The 18,130-nt window shown below is 42.6% G+C and overlaps 1 protein-coding gene across 6 annotated transcripts in view; it reads left to right on the top strand.

Annotated features, from left to right (window-relative positions):
* The first annotated feature begins 5,900 nt into the window (after nucleotides 1-5,900).
* FN1 (fibronectin 1) overlaps nucleotides 5,901-18,130 on the top strand; it is a 160,757-nt gene continuing 148,527 nt past the window's right edge. For all 6 annotated transcript variants that reach the window (XM_083354336.1, XM_083354335.1, XM_083354334.1 and 3 more), the window contains exons 1-3: nucleotides 5,901-6,017; nucleotides 6,116-6,275; nucleotides 8,572-8,700. In XM_083354336.1, the coding sequence (XP_083210462.1) occupies nucleotides 6,125-6,275; nucleotides 8,572-8,700 (280 nt within the window). In that variant the 5' untranslated portion in view covers nucleotides 5,901-6,017; nucleotides 6,116-6,124. The remainder of the gene's footprint in view (nucleotides 6,018-6,115; nucleotides 6,276-8,571; nucleotides 8,701-18,130) is intronic.

Genomic DNA, 18,130 nt, shown 5'->3' with positions numbered 1-18,130 from the left:
TTCCACCCATTACTTCTTGTTTGGCCCTTTGGTGCTTTGGAGAATAAGCCAATCTTCTCTTCCCTGTGACAACCCCTCCAGTACTAGAAAACAGTTATCATGTCCCCTTAATCCTTCTCTTTGATAGGCTAGAGCATAACTAGCTCCCTTAATTGCTCATTATACGATTTGACCTTCAAACACTTTATCATATTTCTAGCTCTTCTCTGTACACTTTCCAGGTCTCAACATCTTTTTTGTATCAGAAGTGATTGTTATGATTGTTCTTTGTTTTTATACCTTGTACTTAGCTCTGGGAAGTCAGGGGGGGGGAAGGGGGGAACGGGGGGAGGGATAGGGAGGGTTAGGTAGGGGTGGGTGGAGGGAGGGGGGATTGTTAAAGATAAAATGTATTGTAAAACTTTTCAATTAAAGAAAAAAAGGTATAGTCACTTCTCATGTCCTTGATACAGACCAGGACTAGTATACTGCTGGTTCATATTAAGTGGTCATCCACTAAAACCCTTTCCCAGTTATTACTGTTGAGCCAAGTACCAGATATTCTATACCTATGCATTCGTTTTTTTCTGCCTAAGTGCAGGACCTTACTTTTCTCATCATTGAACTGCATGTCCTAATGCTCAAGTCTTTCAAGATCCTTTTGAATTTTTAGACTATCTTCCAAAGTGTTAACAATTTCCCCCAGCTTGGTATCATCTACAAATTTGATGAGCTCCCCTTCTCATCTAGGTCATTTATGATGATACTGATGAACACTAGGCCTAAGACAGAGATACCCCATTGCATGCTTTCTTCCATGTAAATGTAGTTTCCTTAAGGACTACACACTCGGTGTGATTGGTCAGCCAATTGCATATCCATCTGGTTTGGTTTGGTTTGGTTTGAAAGAATCTTATCTAATATGAGGAATCCAATAATCAAGTGTTCAAATTCCATTCCTTTCTGGGATTGGTTGGGACCTTCTGAAACTAGATTTTTAGCAAACTATACAGAAATTATCACTAGATCTTCTAGAGAATCTCTTTAAATTACTTTGATAAATTGCTAGCTCTAAATCTTATTACTGTATTTATTTATATTTTCTTTTTATTGAGAAGCAAAGGAAAGAGGAAATGTTTGCAAATGACAAGCATGAAAGAGACTGTGGAAGAAACAAAATTAAATAATTTTCCTGAGGAAACAGTGAGATTATTACTGAAGAAAACTACGTAAATAGTAGGCCACTCATATTAGTCTAAAATATTGACCGGCATCAATGCAGACCTAAGTAGTTTAATCAATGGAACAAATTGTTCTCCCAGTCACCCACATAAGCAAATAAGAGTGCCCACTGTGAGGAAGAGAGGAGAATGAAGCCTACTATGTGAGAGTTTTGTTGACAGATGTTCCTACTGGGCAAGGCAACATCAGGAGAACATCTTAAATATGCCTGGGGTGGTTCCTAGAACAAACAAGGGTTCTAAAAGGGATGAAGAGAACATTTTAAAGGATGAATATGGCAGTCTGCCTCAAGGCTAAGAATTCTTAACTAAACAAAAAGGAATGATTTCCATTAATGTTAGGAGATAACCACTAAAATGCAGTTAAATATTTAGATTATTCATCAACCTAAACATACCACCAAAATGCAGGTAGTGGCTACTCTGAAGCCTCATTGGTACAAAAGGATAATTAATCATAGTTTACACTGGGAAGAATACCAAAGCAGACACCAAAAACGTCTTGAAATAAGAAAAAGGAAAAACTAATGTCAACCCACAGCATTCGTCTTCTAATTACTGCTTTTGATACAAAGTAATGGTTAACATGATTTTCTCTGGGAAAGTTGTATTGATGTAAGATGGGTGTGAATATCTATTTGACATTGACCTGAAATCTAAATATAAAAAGAATGCAGTTCTAAATATACTTTCCTAAAATCAATGGGACTGGTGCATAAAACATGTCTGTAGCTTATATTGTTATTGTTAGTTGCGAAGTCATGTCCGACCCATCACAACCCCATGGACAATGTTCCTCCAGGCCTTCCTGTCCTCTACCATCTTCTGGAGTCCATTTAGGCTCATGCCTACAGCTTCAGTGACTCCATCCAGCCACCTCATTCTCTGTTGTCCCCTTCTTCTCTTGCCTTCAACCTTTCCCAGCATTAGGCTCTTCTCCAGTGAGTCCTTCCTTCTCATTAGGTGGCCAAAGTATTTGAGTTTCAACTTCAGGATCTGGCCTTCTAAAGAGCAGTCAGGGTTGATCTCCTCTAGTACTGACTGGTTTGATCGCCTTGCATCAAAGCTTATATTACAATATCTAATAGTAAAGTGCAACAGGCTAATTGAGATAATTTAAAAAGGTTGATTGATGTATGGCACTGTTCTCAATCTTTTCTTCCTCACAGACCCTTTATGTATCGTTTGTGGCCATGGACCATAGCCATGGACCCCCAAGACTTAACTCAAGATTTAAATCATAACATTTCAAGTCTTTGTAGACCCCCTGTGATAACATTGTGCCCCCCCCCAGTGGTCTGTGGACCACAGGTTGAGAACCACTGCTGTAAGGGATTTTGATGATGAATTAGAAAATATAATTCAACAAATTTAGAGGACACAAATCAAGCACATTTAGGAACCTATCAAAACTCAGGAGGATCTTGACAAGCTGGAATACTGGACAGAAATCAGGACAATGAATTAATGAAACAGAAACAAATGCAAAGATTTACATTTTGGTGGGAAGCTGGGTCTAAAATTTAATTAAAACCCCCAGCCATAATTACCTGATCAATAGCAAGAATAAAAAGATGTGTAAAATGGCTAAAATATATAGATAATCTCCACTAGGACTATACTGTGGTAATTTATAAGCATTATCGTATTATTGAAACTTTTAATTACAATATCAAAAGAAATTCTTCTGCGTGACTTAAGGAATAGCCAAATGTATGAACATCAACTTGGATATACCTTAGATTATATTTCACATTAACACAATCAAATTTAGATGTGAGAGAATAAAGTATTTAAGAATGCTTACTGACCATTTGCAAAGAGATGGAGGTACCACAGGAATCAAGCAATGCTATCTAAGAGTGCCCTTTAACTGACATTGGAATCCAACTATTTAGCCTTTTCCATATGTTGGTGTTTCACAGTTCATATCTGATCTGCCTGTTGTTGACCATATTTCCAAAAGAAACTCCAGTGTCCATCAACCAAGCTTATGAAACACTTTAAACTGCTGAAAATAACTGCAAGTTATTGTAACATCTTTTCCTCTAGTACTGTAATTCACTCATTATAGATGTTACCAGTGAAACATTTTAAAGTTGCACTTTTGTTCCTTTGATACACATTTGAAATGAGTAGCATTTTGCTTCAAAAAATTGTTGAGGAGCTTTGGTATTGAGCTCCTTCAGCCCTATACAATAGCTCAGCATTTCTTCTCAGTGGCAAGGGCTTTCTGTTGTCAGGTTTTCCAGTCTCAAAAGACACAGTTAGGGAGATCAGGTCCAAAAGTCTTGTAGGGGCCACAGGAAGAAAGATTATGGCTCTGGAAAGCCTGGGATTGTCACGACTGAGTGTCACAACTTTTGCAGTTCATTTTATTTCCTTCTTACCTCACACCTCACTACACTTTCCTCATCTACATCAATAATCTTGATAATAAAATACTGCTGGATTCTTCTAAATAACATTTTACATTTTGTTTGATTGTAAACCATTAATAAAGTATACAATTTACTTATTATAGTTTTATTTAGAGGAGTTAAAATGCATTTTAGCCATTTTTCCAGCAATCTATATGTAGCTAAATGTTGGAATACTGAATGTAGAAATACTAAAACCAAGGAAAATTGTGAATTATGCAGTGAATTTTATATGAGTTACCTTCTGCAGATAAAATCACTATCTCATTCCAACGAGATACATATAGAGGGTAGAATTCAGAGTGGGAGTGAATGAGATGTTTCTTTGTCCCCAGGAACTAGGACCAATAAAATAAAATTGGCAAGGAAAATGTTGGGAATCTTTTCTTTCTTTCTTTTCAATATTGTCTTCCTCAGCGAAGTACATCTAATTTGGCAGCTATTCTTTGTCCCACCATGTTTGTCCAGCCTGTTTAGAGCCTAATGATTTTTAGCTTTAGTATACAAATCTAATAACATAATGGATGAACAGATTGATAAAGCTGGAAGGTACCTTAGTCCTTTTTTATTGTTTTCAATATTTCTCATAAGCCTTAGCTCATTCTGAGCTAGACAGTTTCATAATTCTTCTTTGATTTTGTGTCCCATCTCCCATTTCCTATACATAGAATTCTTTATTGGACAAGTGTGATTGGACAAAGAAAGAATTTGTCTCTGATGCATAAGCTCTCAGTGTACATGCAAGCAACAAATAATGATCATATCATCAAATACAATCATCATAAATCATAAGATACACCACTCAGTGATAGTCATAGGATACTAAATAAAAATAATAAACATAAATCATAAGGTACAAACAACTTACATGTCCTTTTTTCAGTCACAGGAATTGAGTTTGTTAGTGATTGGAACCTGAGGGATCAATAATAGAGACAGCAGATTGTTTTCAGCTGACTTAAGAATAGATAAAATACTGAATTTATATTAGGGATAAACCAGGACTTAGAAGGAAGTGTAAGTTAGTGTGTTTGGTAGTGCTTCTACTCCTCACCTTCAGTTAAATACCCAATCTTTTCTCCAGCATTGTAATTTAATGGCTTGGGTACAAGGATGATTAGGGCCTGGAGGCTAAAACATATGAAGAACGATTACAGGAACTGTGCATGGCTAGTCTAGTGAAGAGAAGGACCAGGGTAGACATGATAGTAGGATTTCAATATTTGAGGGTCTGTCACAGAAAGGGGTCAACCTATTTTCCAAAGCACCTGAAGGCAAGACAAGGAATAAAGAATTGAAACTGATCAAGGAGAGTTTCAACCTGGAAATAAGGAGAAATTTTCTGACAGTGAGAACAATCAACCAATGGAACAGAGTGCCTTCAGATGTTTTTGGTGATTCATCACTGGAGGTTTTCAAGAAGAGACTGGACTGCCATCTGTGAGAAATGGTGTAGGGACTCCTGCTTGGGCAGGGGGGTGTTGGACTAGATGACCTACAAGATCTCTTCCAACTCTGTTATTCTATTCTATTCTATTCTATTCTATTCCCTTTATACATCCATTCATGCTTCCACTTTCTCAGCACCAAATAAAAATTGACAGAAAAAAAAACTTCACTAAAGGAAAAAGAATCCCATGGAGAGAGGAATGGAAAAGGGGGAGAGAGAAAGAGAAATAGAACTGGGAACTTATATAAACCGGCCTTGAGGCCATGAACTGAGATTTTAGTGAATAAATTGCCATAATGGAGGCAGTGATAGTGGGAATATTATCTCAGTTCAAACTAAGCCTATTAAAGCTATCAGTTATGTTCATCATACCCATGAACGATCATTACACCTTAGGCTTAGTGCATGTGTATAGGATTTAACTGCAGATTTAAGTGAGAAGTTATTGTTCTCGTAACGGTTCCTCACGGGTCCTAACACTGCAAGCGAAGCTAAAGTCGTCACTCGGTTCTCCTAAAACTCGAACCTCTTCGGACACTCGAAGATTCCCGTGAATGCCTGACCCCGGAGGGTCCAAATATGAACGGCTGGAGGCATTCGCTAAGCGGCAGCAAGAACCCCTCCCTCGCTCCCCAGAGACCCTCTAAAATTTAGTCCCGTTCCAAGCCTTCGCAAGAGAGATCTTTGTTTGCTCTGGAATGCAACTCCCGGGCCGTGACGCTATCACTTCGCCTGGACCAATTGGAAAAGCGTTGACGTCCGAAAGGGGTGTCTCTAGCGAGGCCCTCCTTCTCTTCTCCCCTGTAATGCCTCGCGGGAGTCCCTGTAGCTAGGATCTCTATATAAATCCAATGTAACAACAGCGATTTGCCCTTCTCACAGCCTATAAGGGTTGCGCCAAAGCGGAGGAGCGAAGGCTGAAAGGCGGTAAGAGAATTTGCAAGTTTTCCGTCATCCCACTTTATCAACCCAATACAATTGATTTGCCTCCGGTTTCAAATACTATCCGTTTATTTTCCCGACAGCTTTCCAAGATGCCGGATAGCCGATCGAAGCGAACACTTCTTTTGGTATTGACCCTTTGTTCGGGGGCAGGGGTCTGGGGTTCTCAACCCCGCGGGGAAAAAAGTAAAAGGGAAACGCAGCATATCATTCAGCCCTCTCTGCCGGTCGGCCAGAACAAACGTGAGTAAATCTGGGATGGGCAATAACGGCTTTTCAGGGGAGAGGAAACGATCGAATCATGGACGATTTGATAAAACCGAAATCAAACTTAAAGAGCATACCGAACGTTGCAACTTTGGATGGTTGTGAAGGGGGGGAATAGAATTTATTACATGAAATGTGTTAATACCTCTTTCTTGAGTCTACTCAGGTCTAATAAATGAAATCATCAGAGTGAGATGAATTTTGCAGAAAACAAAACCGTTGATGGGGAGAAATATTTTTGAACTTTAGGGATTTAGCGATGTCTGTCCAAGTGCCTTCCTTATGGAGCATTAAAGCAATTTAGGACAACCTTTTAATTGTGCCAGAGTTACTTGTGACCTCATGACTCCAGTTAGTTTTGCAATCTATCAACGATTGCAGTTTCGAGGACAGAACATTTCTAGTGCACAAAATTGTTGAATCATGAAACAGATTTTTTCAGGGAATTTGCAAGATTAATTAAACTGAACCATGTTGTTGAGAGGGGAATCCTCTTGGTTACTGCACTTATATCCAGTTTTTCTGCCAAGGACACTCAAGTCTAATTAAGATTTATTGTTGGAGTATATATTGCATTGAGCCCAGAGATAATTATGTCTGAGTACTGAATGCCTCCTGATTAGATTGGGCACAGTACTCTTAGGGAGGTCTGGTAGAAGATTTGCTACTTTCCCAAGCTTTGCCAGTTTGCTCTGGCTGGGGTGGAAATTCTTAATTTTTATTATTTTCTCAACACCAGTGAGAAGCAAAACTACCATCAGATTTGACAAATTAAGTGTGAAGATATTAGAAGTACATTTGGGGGGGGGGGTTGTTGGTTTTTAATCCAGTTGGAGATGGACTCTTGGTGGTTAAATTCTGTATTTCAGGGCCCGCTGGTGGAAACCTTATTTGCATATATAGTGATCTTTTGGCTCCATGATCTGTTGTATTCTTCATTACTAAGAAAGGGGATTTTTGTTCTGGCCTATTTGAAAACATTTGCTGGTTTAGGGTAAATTAATTTTCCTGAAATCCAGACATTACTCAAGAAGGGTGTAGTTAGCATTGCATATAGTTATACCCAGGGCTTTTTTTGTCATAGAATGTTCAGAACGGAGTTCCGGCACCTTTTTTGGATGGAACCTTGTAGGGTAGGCAAGGCGGGTTGTATGACATGTGTGAGTTCCGGCACTTTTTTCTTTTACAAAAAAGCACTGGTTATACCAGCTAGAGAGATAAATGAGATAATCTAGAATGGGTAGATTTCTATTTGTTCTCTTTTCTTACAGAAGGACTTACTGAAAAATCACTTAGCAAAATCACTTACTGAAAGACAAGGGCCTGCTACAGGGTTAGGATTGTTGTACTGTAAAAAAAAAGAGAGAGATATCCTCTAAAGCAACTGCATGAGCTTGAAAAATGATGCAGTTGCATTAACAGCTCAGAAAAAAGTTATTCTTGCTAGGTGCTCCAGAGCATTCCAGAGCACCTCTTTCAAAGGCTTTGCACAAGCTTACATTTAAATAAAGTTTCTGCATCTTTCTGACTGTATCTGTGTTGTTTTTAGATAGCTAGAAGTTAAACTAGCAGAAATTTCTATATTAAAATGATTGACTTGAAAGTAAAAGAGGGGAAATCCTTTATCTTTTCATGCTATAAAAATGGACTTTAAAATTAATGTGCTTGAATTAATTTTGAAAAGTTCAGAGCACATTTTTTCATTTTAAAATTTGAGAATTGAGAAGAGAGGCTGGGAACACTTTTTAAAATTGTTTAGAAATATGATTTTTCATTAAAGCAATCATCTCAGGAAATGGTAAGGCTGTAAATGTAAATTGGGAAAAAGATTTGGAAATAAAAACATGGAGACTAGTTCTACTTGGCAAGAATAAACCTGCTTAGGGAAGATAGCCAAACTTTCTTTCAAACCTTTTGGGGTCTTTTCATAGGCTTTCATGAAGCATTGGATTAAGCCTCCCAGTTGAGTAATCTTTTCCAGCTGTTAACATGCTGCTCCAGAATGTGAAATCTCTAGTGGTTTAATTCTGTACATTTAAAACACAGTTAAACAAGTTTTGAGTTTAACTCCTGTCTTGATTTGCCTGCATTTAACAGCAAATTATACAGAGGTTTCAAGACGTAGAAGGTATGTCTGGCCAGGAGTTAATGTATATTCCATGCATGTTAGGGGCTGACACTGCTCTCTTCTTCACATGCTTTCTCCTTACCAGGAAAGCCATACTCAGCCTGGATGACAGAATATAATTAAACAGTGCTATTTCTTTCTCAGAGGGATGCTATGACAATGGACAACATTATCAGATAAACCAGCAGTGGGAGCGCATTTACTTGGGGAACCCTCTAGTCTGCACTTGCTATGGTGGCAGTCGAGGATTCAGCTGTGAAAGCAAGCCTGAGCGTAAGTTGGATGCATTTTTTGACAAACTTCTGGCCAAGAAACTTTTTTTTCTAAAATAAAAAGATATTTACATATATAGATATATCCTGTTTTTTAGCTCTTGGAAAAGGCATCATCCACATTTAACATTTCTCCTGAGACAGTTTACTGTTACTGTATTTTTTACAGTTCAGTCTCCAAGCCTGTCAATTTCTGACTGTTCCTATCTATTGCAGGTTGGGAATATCCTAGACAAACATTGTGATCTGTCTCATTAATCGGAACCATGACACATTGCATTATTTTATGCAACAGATTATTTCTACTGTAGCTTTCATACTAATTTGACTCAAGAACTGCTTAATCTATCAGTAAATCTTAGTGGTTGCAACTGGGAGCTCCCAGGTAGTGTAGAAAATCCTGTGGGATATTCTGTGAGCCACAGATAATTTATATCAAGCTTCTCTAGTGCCCTTGTTTTTAATCAGATGAATTCAGAGGGACTAGTATTCCTTGATACATTCTTATGCATTTTACAGACATATATTGTCAATATAGAGGTAGAGCTGATTAGGAAACCAAAGTCATTCAGGCTAATTTTATGATAAGATTAGAAAAACAAAATCTAAATGCGCATCAATGAGAACTAATGAGAGTCTTGTCAGAGGTGCTTTCTCAGCTTCCAGTTTGGACTCAGGGTTCTTTTATCTGACTGTTAGTAGCTGCTGTTCCTCCTGTTCTTTAAGGTCATTTTTCTACCCATTACAGCTAAGTAGCAATAGGTAAGCTATCTCTTAAGAAAGCTTTGTCCCTGGACTTCTTGCTTTTCATAACTTTAAAAGGAACCTTCAGAAGCTATCCACACTGCAGAGGATTCCTTGGCCTCTTAAGCTCTGCTGTTTAGCTTTTTGAAAAGGTTTGACTCGGCCTTGTCAGAAAGAAGTCAGAGTGTTAATGCTTTACAGGATAACTGCATGGAAGGACACCCCCACGTAAGATAGGATGTTAGAGAAAATGCTGCAGTAAGACTAGAGGAGAAAAAGAAAGCTGACAGATCAGATTTGCTATGGAAAACATTTTGAAGCAAAGGAAAAAGAACATTTCCAAAAATTGTCAAGACAAAGAAAAAATTCTACTCATGCTACTGAAAAAAGCTAATAAACAGATTAAATTTATTAATTATAAGTTTTCATGTCCCTGTCTTAAAGTAATACCAAATTCTACTCTAATGGTAAATTCATTCCCAGCCTCAAAAGCTGTCTCTTATCAAATGCATTCCAGTACTTTAGCCATGAGGTTTCTGGTGCATAAAACTATGACTAGTCTAACCCCAAACAGCTACAGGGACAAAGCAGACAGCTTTGGTCAAAGATGTTCCTTATCAGAGGCCATTTGTGCATCCACTGACAAATATGACTATAGAATTGTTCTAAGAGTGCAGACCTGCTCTTAGTGAGGGTACAATCTCATTCATGATAGGTAGCTTCTCTACTTAATGACCCAAAGTGTTACCAAACGATGACTCTGCCTTGTTAGGGTTCTTTACTCTTTACTGATCATCATCCAACCTATTGCCGCATTTAGTTGCTGGTCAGACTTTACCTGATTACAGACTATTAGTGTTGGGTGTCATTAACAGAACTTTACTCCAAATGGACCTTTCTCTTTATATGTCAGGCTAAGCCCAAGAACGATGTGGAACAGTTAAGTCAGAGTTCAGCTATTATTTGCTTACACATAATAGAATCTTTCCAGACTAAATCCTTGCTATTCTCAGTTAATGAGAGAGAGTCTAAAGAGAGGCTATGCTAATTCTCTTCCTCTGTCTTCAATTCATCTGCAGGTTGGTTTGCCTTTTTATCTTTCCCCCTTTCTGGAGTGTGCTCCCTCCTTCTGGAGAAATGCTGCCTATAATCCTTCTCACCATTTCCCTCTCCATGGGCATCATCTCTCACATTCTCTCTGTAACATTGTATTTAGCAGATTGCACCTCAGTACTTAATTGTCCTGCAAGTGTTCTATAATATTATCATCTAAATATCTGAGGTTATCTGTGTCAAAACATGTAGGATGGTAATTTAGATGTGAAATCCAAGATTTACTGTTTGTATGTATTCATGTGCTCATATTGTACATATGAATAAAAGACAGGACTTTGATGATGACATTGCATCTTGTCTGCTTGGAACCCCTGCCTTAGATGTGTCAGTCTTTTCAGCAGGAACTGAATCACTGTAGCATTCTGCCTCGAATTCCCAATCTTCATGGCTGACTCATTTAGGAGACTGTTTATTTTGATCATATATTCAGGGTTGTGCCCAGACTGGAATGGGTCCAGAGAGTCTTATTTCTTCCAGGAATGTTTGAGCTGTATCACATCAACTGCACAAATAGTTCCTAAGGGGATATTAGCAACTGATTGATTGCTTTTAAGAACTCAGTATCTCCTGTGGTTTTCTTTTTTTTTTATTGAAAAGTTTTAAAATACAATTTTCCTTTGAAAAACCCCCCTTCCCCCTCCCTCCTCCCCTCCCTACCTCCCCCCTATCTCCCCCCCTCCCCCTCTCCCTCTTCCCTCCCACCCCTCTACTTCCCCTCCTCCCCCCCTCCCCCCCCCCGACTTCCCAGAGCAAAATACAAGGTATATATCTAAAAAGCAATCATAAACAATCATATACTAACAATTATAAACTCTAAAATCCATCACTCTCTAGCTTATATAGAGTAAACCAATCCTTAACAATACTAAATATGTATAAAGAACTAAAATAAAAGAAAACTAGCATCATTCCCATCTATGTTCTTCCACAATTCACTATTACCTAGACATATTCTCACTTACACATCACAAGCACCTATCCCTATTAACCTCTCTAGCCAAAATAGGCTATAATAGATAGTTCTTACACAAATTAACCCGCATTAACCCACAAAACTTTCTTCCTCTTCCTCTGTAGTAAATTGTCCATTAATTCCAAATTGAACATTCTGTTACCATACATATCATCCCAAAACTCTTAAAAACACAACTACCACTTGACTATAAGTATATTGTGGAAGTTCCATAGATTTCTACTGGTCTTATTTTTTAATCTTTTTTGAGCGTTTTAAGGCAGCACGCGTCACCCTCTGTTCTCTAGGATCATCCAAAAGAGTTGCAGCTTGATCTCCTCCTGTACCCTTCTCGTCTAACTGTCCATCTTCATCCTCTTGATGTTCTCCTTCTCCAGATCCCTCTGCAGCTTCCAGAAGTGTTGATGGGGTTGCTTTTAAAACATTGTTGTAAAAATCATGCGCTTGCTTCACAGTACCCAAACAGTACCTTTTGCCATCATACATGAAGCTCAACCCAGCTGGGATCTCCCATCTGAACCTTATATCTCTTTGCTTGAGCTCTTGCACAAGAAATATAAAGTCCTTCCTTCTCTTTAAAATCTTTGGAGGAATTTCTTTTAGAACCAAAACTTCTTGACCAGCAATCACAACTTTAGTATCATAGGCAGCTTGTATAACTTCATCTCTAATTTCCCTTTTTACAAAATAAACCACCACATCTCTAGGCAACTTTCTCTGCTTAGCAATCCACGAATTCACACGAAACACTTTGTCCATGCCTTGTTTTATTTCAGATGCTGGATGGTTCAATACCCCCTCAAAAGCCTCAGAAACCAGCTGCTTTAAATCTTCCTTAATATTCTCTTTTAGGCCTCTAATTCTAACAGCAAACTGCATCTGGTAAAATTGAGCCAAACTCTGTTCGCTATCCATTTTGTCTTTTAAATCTTCAATTTCCAATACTTTTGCTTCTAATATAGCATTCTTTTGAGTCAAGTCTTCCACTTGATCATCCAGCACCTCCACACATTTAGCTACTTTATGCACTGAGGACAAAATGTCTACCTTCATCTCTCTAAGTTTCTGCTCCATCCTTTCTTCCATTCTCTGCTCCAATTTCTCCAATTTCTCCTCCATCTGTGCAAATTTAACACCCATTGACTCCAAAATTAACTGGGTATGTTTTTCAAGATCCTTCGATGTCAATACATCAGGAGAATGCAACGCCTGCAGTAGTGATTGTTGTTGCACCGGAGAATTTCCAGCACTCCGAAAAGTTCTAGGGGGAGGTTTAGCCGCCATCTTTTACTTACAATTGTGACGCACTTTCACTTTAAGTTTTAAGCATAGTCCATCAAGCTTGAGAGTAAAATAAAATAATCCTCTTCATCTCTCCACCTTTTCCTCTTGTACCGCTCTGCCTGCTCCTTTAAATCATAGTCCTTTCTTCAGGCAGGGATGGTTCGCAGACGCCTGGCTCTGCTCCAGGAAGTTCGGAGCAGAGACGACGGCCAGCTGGGAGCAACCCAGGCTTCGGGGGAGTTCGATCCTTCAGCCGCCCAAGCTCAAAGCTCAGGCGGCCTCGGAGAACTCTACCCCTACCTGGGGCCTCACCCCCTCCTCTTCTCCCGAGGAGGGGGCTTCAATTTCGCCCGAACAGCTGATCGGCGCTGTTTCGGGCGAAAAAACAAACAGCTGAGCCGCGGGCAGCCAGGGGAGGCTGTCTTCGGCGCCGCGCCGCCAGCGGAAGTCCCGTATCTCCTGTGGTTTTCTTGAAGCCATACTATCACTTCCTTTAACATATCTGGAATTTATTGCTTCTCCTATAAAAATATATTTACCAGATTCATATAGGCCAGTGATGGGAAACCTTTTAGAGACTGAGTGCCCAAACTGCAACGCAAAACTCACTTATGTATTGTTGGGTGCTGGGTGGGCGTGGGCCGTTGGGTGGGCATGGCCCATTGGGTGGGCGTGGCTGTGGTAACGGCAGACTGGGTGGGACTAAAAAGTTCAATCAATTCCAACTTTGCAAGATTTTTTTTCCCATGAGAAGTTGAAATTGATTGATTGATTAAACCTTTTTTTTGCACACGGTAGCGGAGGCCTAAAGTGAAAAGGTTTTATAAAACCCAGCTGAAGGCCTGGGACTGGGGCAATGGCTCTGTGTGTCACCTGTGGCACCTGTGCCATAGGTTCGCACCACGGATCTAGGCAATCTATCCAACTTAAATGAGTCAGCCATAATGGGAAGGTCTGAAAAGGATGTGTTATTGGGAACATAGCTTCTAACAGCTTGCTGACATATTCAGATTTTAAAAGCTGAAACTAATCCCCTAGAACTAGATTAATCAGAGCATCAGATAACAGACTTGCACAGCAATAAATAATATCTATTAACCTACCTTGCAAATATATCACACATGTCTCTGTAAGTTCCAGTACGGTCTTATAAAACCTTTTTTTCCTCTGACAAAAATAGTTTTTCTGATGGCTACCTGAGATTCCAGTGGCAGTAGCAGAGAATAGTTTTTGTTTCTTTATTGCCACTTGGTTTACCTATCTTGTCTTCTTTGATAATGTGCTGTGGCAAAATGTGCTGTTACCTGTGTTGCTTCTATACTTACTTGTGACCCTCTGAGTTCTACAGTAATAGAGTATTTCATACAGAACAATTTTAATGACATCTTATTTTGTCTCTTTGTTCCATAAAGTGACTAGAACTTGGGCAAGAATACCAGATGGCTGGGCAGGGACAGGAGCCTCCTTCCCAAATTTAACAAGAGGCCCCTGGTGTGTTTTTTAGCTAAATATTTTGTGGGGTTAGGGAGGGGGGTGGGTTTACAGGTTCGGTTGGAAACTAGGGGGGTTCCACCAACCGTTTCTCAGACCAGGTCGGGGATTGATCGCGCCGTGTTGGGGGTTGGGCTGGGGGCCTACGGGGCCCCAGAGCGGGGTGTGGGATTGCCTATTCCCACGGCGGTAGGAAATGGCCGCAGGTGTATGAACAGAGGGCCATATCAATATCCGGGAGTGCGTCCCCGCTGTCTCCAAGTGGTGATGCGCTCCGACCCTCTGATTTCAGCCCGTGGTACCGGGAGCGAGGATGAGCAGCCACCTGAGCTCAGGCTCGTGTATTTCAATGCCAGGTCCGTAATGAATAAGGCACCTCTCATTCGGGAGCTGATTGAGGAGGAGCATGCGGACCTGGCTTGCATTACGGAGACCTGGTTGGACCCAGAGGGCGGGGTCCCCCTGGTTGATCTTTGCCCATCAGGCTTCCGGGTGCTGCACCAGCCTCAGGCTCAGGGTAGGGGCGGTGGGGTGGCAGTAGCTGTGAGGGAGACCTTATGTCCGCGGGAGGCCACCACAGTCCAGATAGTCGGGTGTGAGTCCCTCCTCCTGAGATGTGGCCCTAGAGCTCAGTTGGGCTTGCTGCTGGTGTACGTTTCGCTTAGTTGCATAGCGGCAACCCTGCCTGAGCTTCTCAATATCCTCTCAGGGTTGGTGGTTGAGTTCCCCAAACTTATAGTTTTGGGTGACTTCAACCTACCATCCCTGGGGGAATCATCTGAGTTAGCTCGGGAGTTCATGGCTTCCATGATGGCCATGGACCTGATGCAGGTTATTCAGGGCCCAACTCATGGGGGGTCACACGCTCAATCTGGTTTTTCTATCTGGACGGTGGTTAGATGATCTCGGGGGGGGGGGTGTTCCCCAATTATTACACCCCTGTCATGGACCGATCATCATCTCCTGCGGTTGGTCTTCCGTTTTGCCACTCCCCGTCGTGGGGTTGCTGAGCCAATAAGATGGTTCTGTCCTAGGCGCCTGATGGACCCTGAGTGGTTCCAGACGGTGCTTGGGCCCCCACCTGCCTCCTTTGCTCACAGCTTGGTCGATACCCTAGTGGAAGCCTGGGAAAGGGCAGCCACAGAGGCACTCGACCAAGTTGTACCCATGCGGCCGTTGACCCGGCGCAGATCCCAATGGGCTCCATGGTTCTCCATGGAGCTCCGGGAGATGAAGCGTCGGAGACGGGACCTAGAGAGCTGTTGGAGATCCAGCCGATCCGAATCCGATCGGTTACGACTAAGGTCGTTTATGAGAACTTATCTCGCGGCGATGAGGGTGGCAAGGTCTAACCACTTTGCCACCCTCATCACGTCCGCAGATAATCGCCCAGCCGCCCTTTTTAGAGTAACTCGCTCTCTCCTTAATCAGGAGGTGAGGGAGGAACCCTTGCAGGGTTGAGCGGAGGAGTTTAGTCGATTTCTGTCGGACAAAATCGCTCGGATCCGGACCGGTCTGGACTCCGACTGGGCAGAGTCTGACGATGAGGATACGGGCAGCCTTATCGATGTAATCTGGGAAGAGTTCGACCCTGTGACTCCTGAAGAAGTGGACAAGATCATGGGGAAGCTGAGCTCCACCACGTGTTTGTTGGACCCGTGTCCCTCCTGGCTGATTTATGCGGCCCGGGATGGGACACGAGGCTGGCTCCAGGCAGTGATTACTGCCTCTGAGTGAGGGTAGCTTTCCCGCCGCCTTGAAGGAGGCAGTGGTGAGACCCCTCCTCAAGAAGCCTGCCTTGGACCCAGCAATATTAAACAACTTTCGTCCAGTCTCCAACCTTCGCTTTCTGGCGAAGGTTGTTGAGAGCGTGGTGGCGCAACAGCTCCCTTTGTTCTTGGATGAAGCTGATTATCTAGACCTGTACCAATCGGGTTTTAGGCCCGGGTACAGCACGGAGACTGCATTGGTCGTGCTGGTGAATGATCTCTGGCGGGCTCGGGACAGGGGTTGCTCCTCTGTCCTAGTCCTTTTAGACCTCTCAGCGGCTTTTGATATCATCGACCATGGTATCCTGCTGCGATGTCTCAGGGGGTTAGGAGTGGGAGGCACAGTTCTCCAGTGGTTCTCCTCCTACCTTCTGGGACGTTTGCAGTCGGTGTTGGCAGGGGGGCAGAGATCGACCTTGGGACCTCTCATTTGTGGAGTTCCTCAGGGATCGGTTCTCTTGCCTCTCCTGTTCAACATCTATATGAAGCCGCTGGGTGAGATCATTCGTGGTTTTGGAGTTCGGTATCATCAATATGCTGATGATACCCAGCTTTTTATTTTGACCCCAAACCACCCCAGTGATGCCCTCGACGTGATGTCCCGTTGCCTGGAGGCGGTCCGGGTCTGGATGGGGAGGAACAGGCTTCGACTCAACCCTGACAAGACTGAGTGGCTGTTCGTGCCGGCATCCCGGGAATTTCCGATTATCCCATCTCTGGCCATGGGGGTTGTGCGATTACCCCCCGTAGATAGGGCGCGCAACTTGGGGGTCCTTCTAGATTCACAGCTCTCTTTGGAAGAGCATATTGGAGCTGTGACTAGGGGGGGCCTTTGCTCAGGTTCGCCTGGTGCGCCAGTTGCAACCCTATCTAGACCGGGATGCCTTGCGTACAGTCACTCATGCGCTCGTGACTTCTCGTCTAGACTACTGTAATGCTCTCTACATGGGGCTGCCCTTGAAGTCCACTCGGAGGCTCCAACTGGTGCAGAATGCAGCTGCGCGAGTTGTGCTGAGGGTTACCCGATATTCCCATGTTACACCTTTGCTCTGCGAGCTGCATTGGCTGCCGGTTGCCCTCCAGGTGAGATTCAAGGTGTTAGTAATGACTTACAAAGCCCTACATGGCATGGGTCCGGATTACCTACGGCAGACATGTCAAACACAAGGCCCGGGGGCCGGATGCGGCCCGCAAAGTGGTTTCATGTGGCCCGCGAAGCCATCCTGGAAACAGTGAGGGAACGGCCCCCACTGCCTTGGCCCTGGCCCAGAGACCCTCCTTCTGCCAGAGACCCTCAGATCTGTCCCACTCCTGCCCAGGCCCCCATAGGCACCCTTGATGCGAACGATGTAGAGCTGGCCACGCCCACCCAGTAGGCCATACGCACTCTAGCCACGCCCACCCAGTAGGCCACACCCTCCCAGGCCACACCCACACGGCCCCCTGAGGGCAACCGCAATGCTGATGCGGCCCTCAATGAAATTGAGTTTGACACCCCTGACCTACAGCAACACCTGCGGCCGGCGTCAACTTCCCTCCGTCCAGTTCGCTCCCACAGAGAGGGCCTCCTCAGGGTGCCTCCGATCAAAGAATGTCGATTGGTGGCCCCCAGGGGGAGAGCGTTCTCTGTGGGCGCGCCAGACCTATGGAACTGCTTGCCGGTTGAGCTCCGGATGGCCCCCGACCTTCGCTCCTTCCGGCGCGATCTAAAAACGTATCTATTCGAGCAATCTGACCTGGTCTGATGGGTTAGGGTTGGGTTTTAATACGTTTTAATTATTGTTTTAATCTTGGGCATTTATTTAATCGCTTTTAACTTTTGTATCCTGTTTCTGTATTTATTGCCCTGTACACCGCCCTGAGTCCTTCGGGAGAAGGGCGGTATAAAAATATAATAAATAAATAAATCCCTATTGCCTAAAAAGTCTCTTAGGGGCAAAGTGTCTTCATGGATCTTTTTGCTTGTATGTAGGCAAATGACCCTTCACTGGGAAATTGTTCAACCATGACAGTAGGATACTGACAGATCCCTCCAGTTTCAGTTCATCTTGACA

The sequence above is a fragment of the Vipera ursinii genome (assembly GCF_947247035.1).
Source record: "Vipera ursinii genome assembly, chromosome: 1".
Lineage (NCBI taxonomy): Eukaryota > Metazoa > Chordata > Lepidosauria > Squamata > Viperidae > Vipera > Vipera ursinii.
This window is presented reverse-complemented; position numbering and strand designations above follow the sequence as displayed.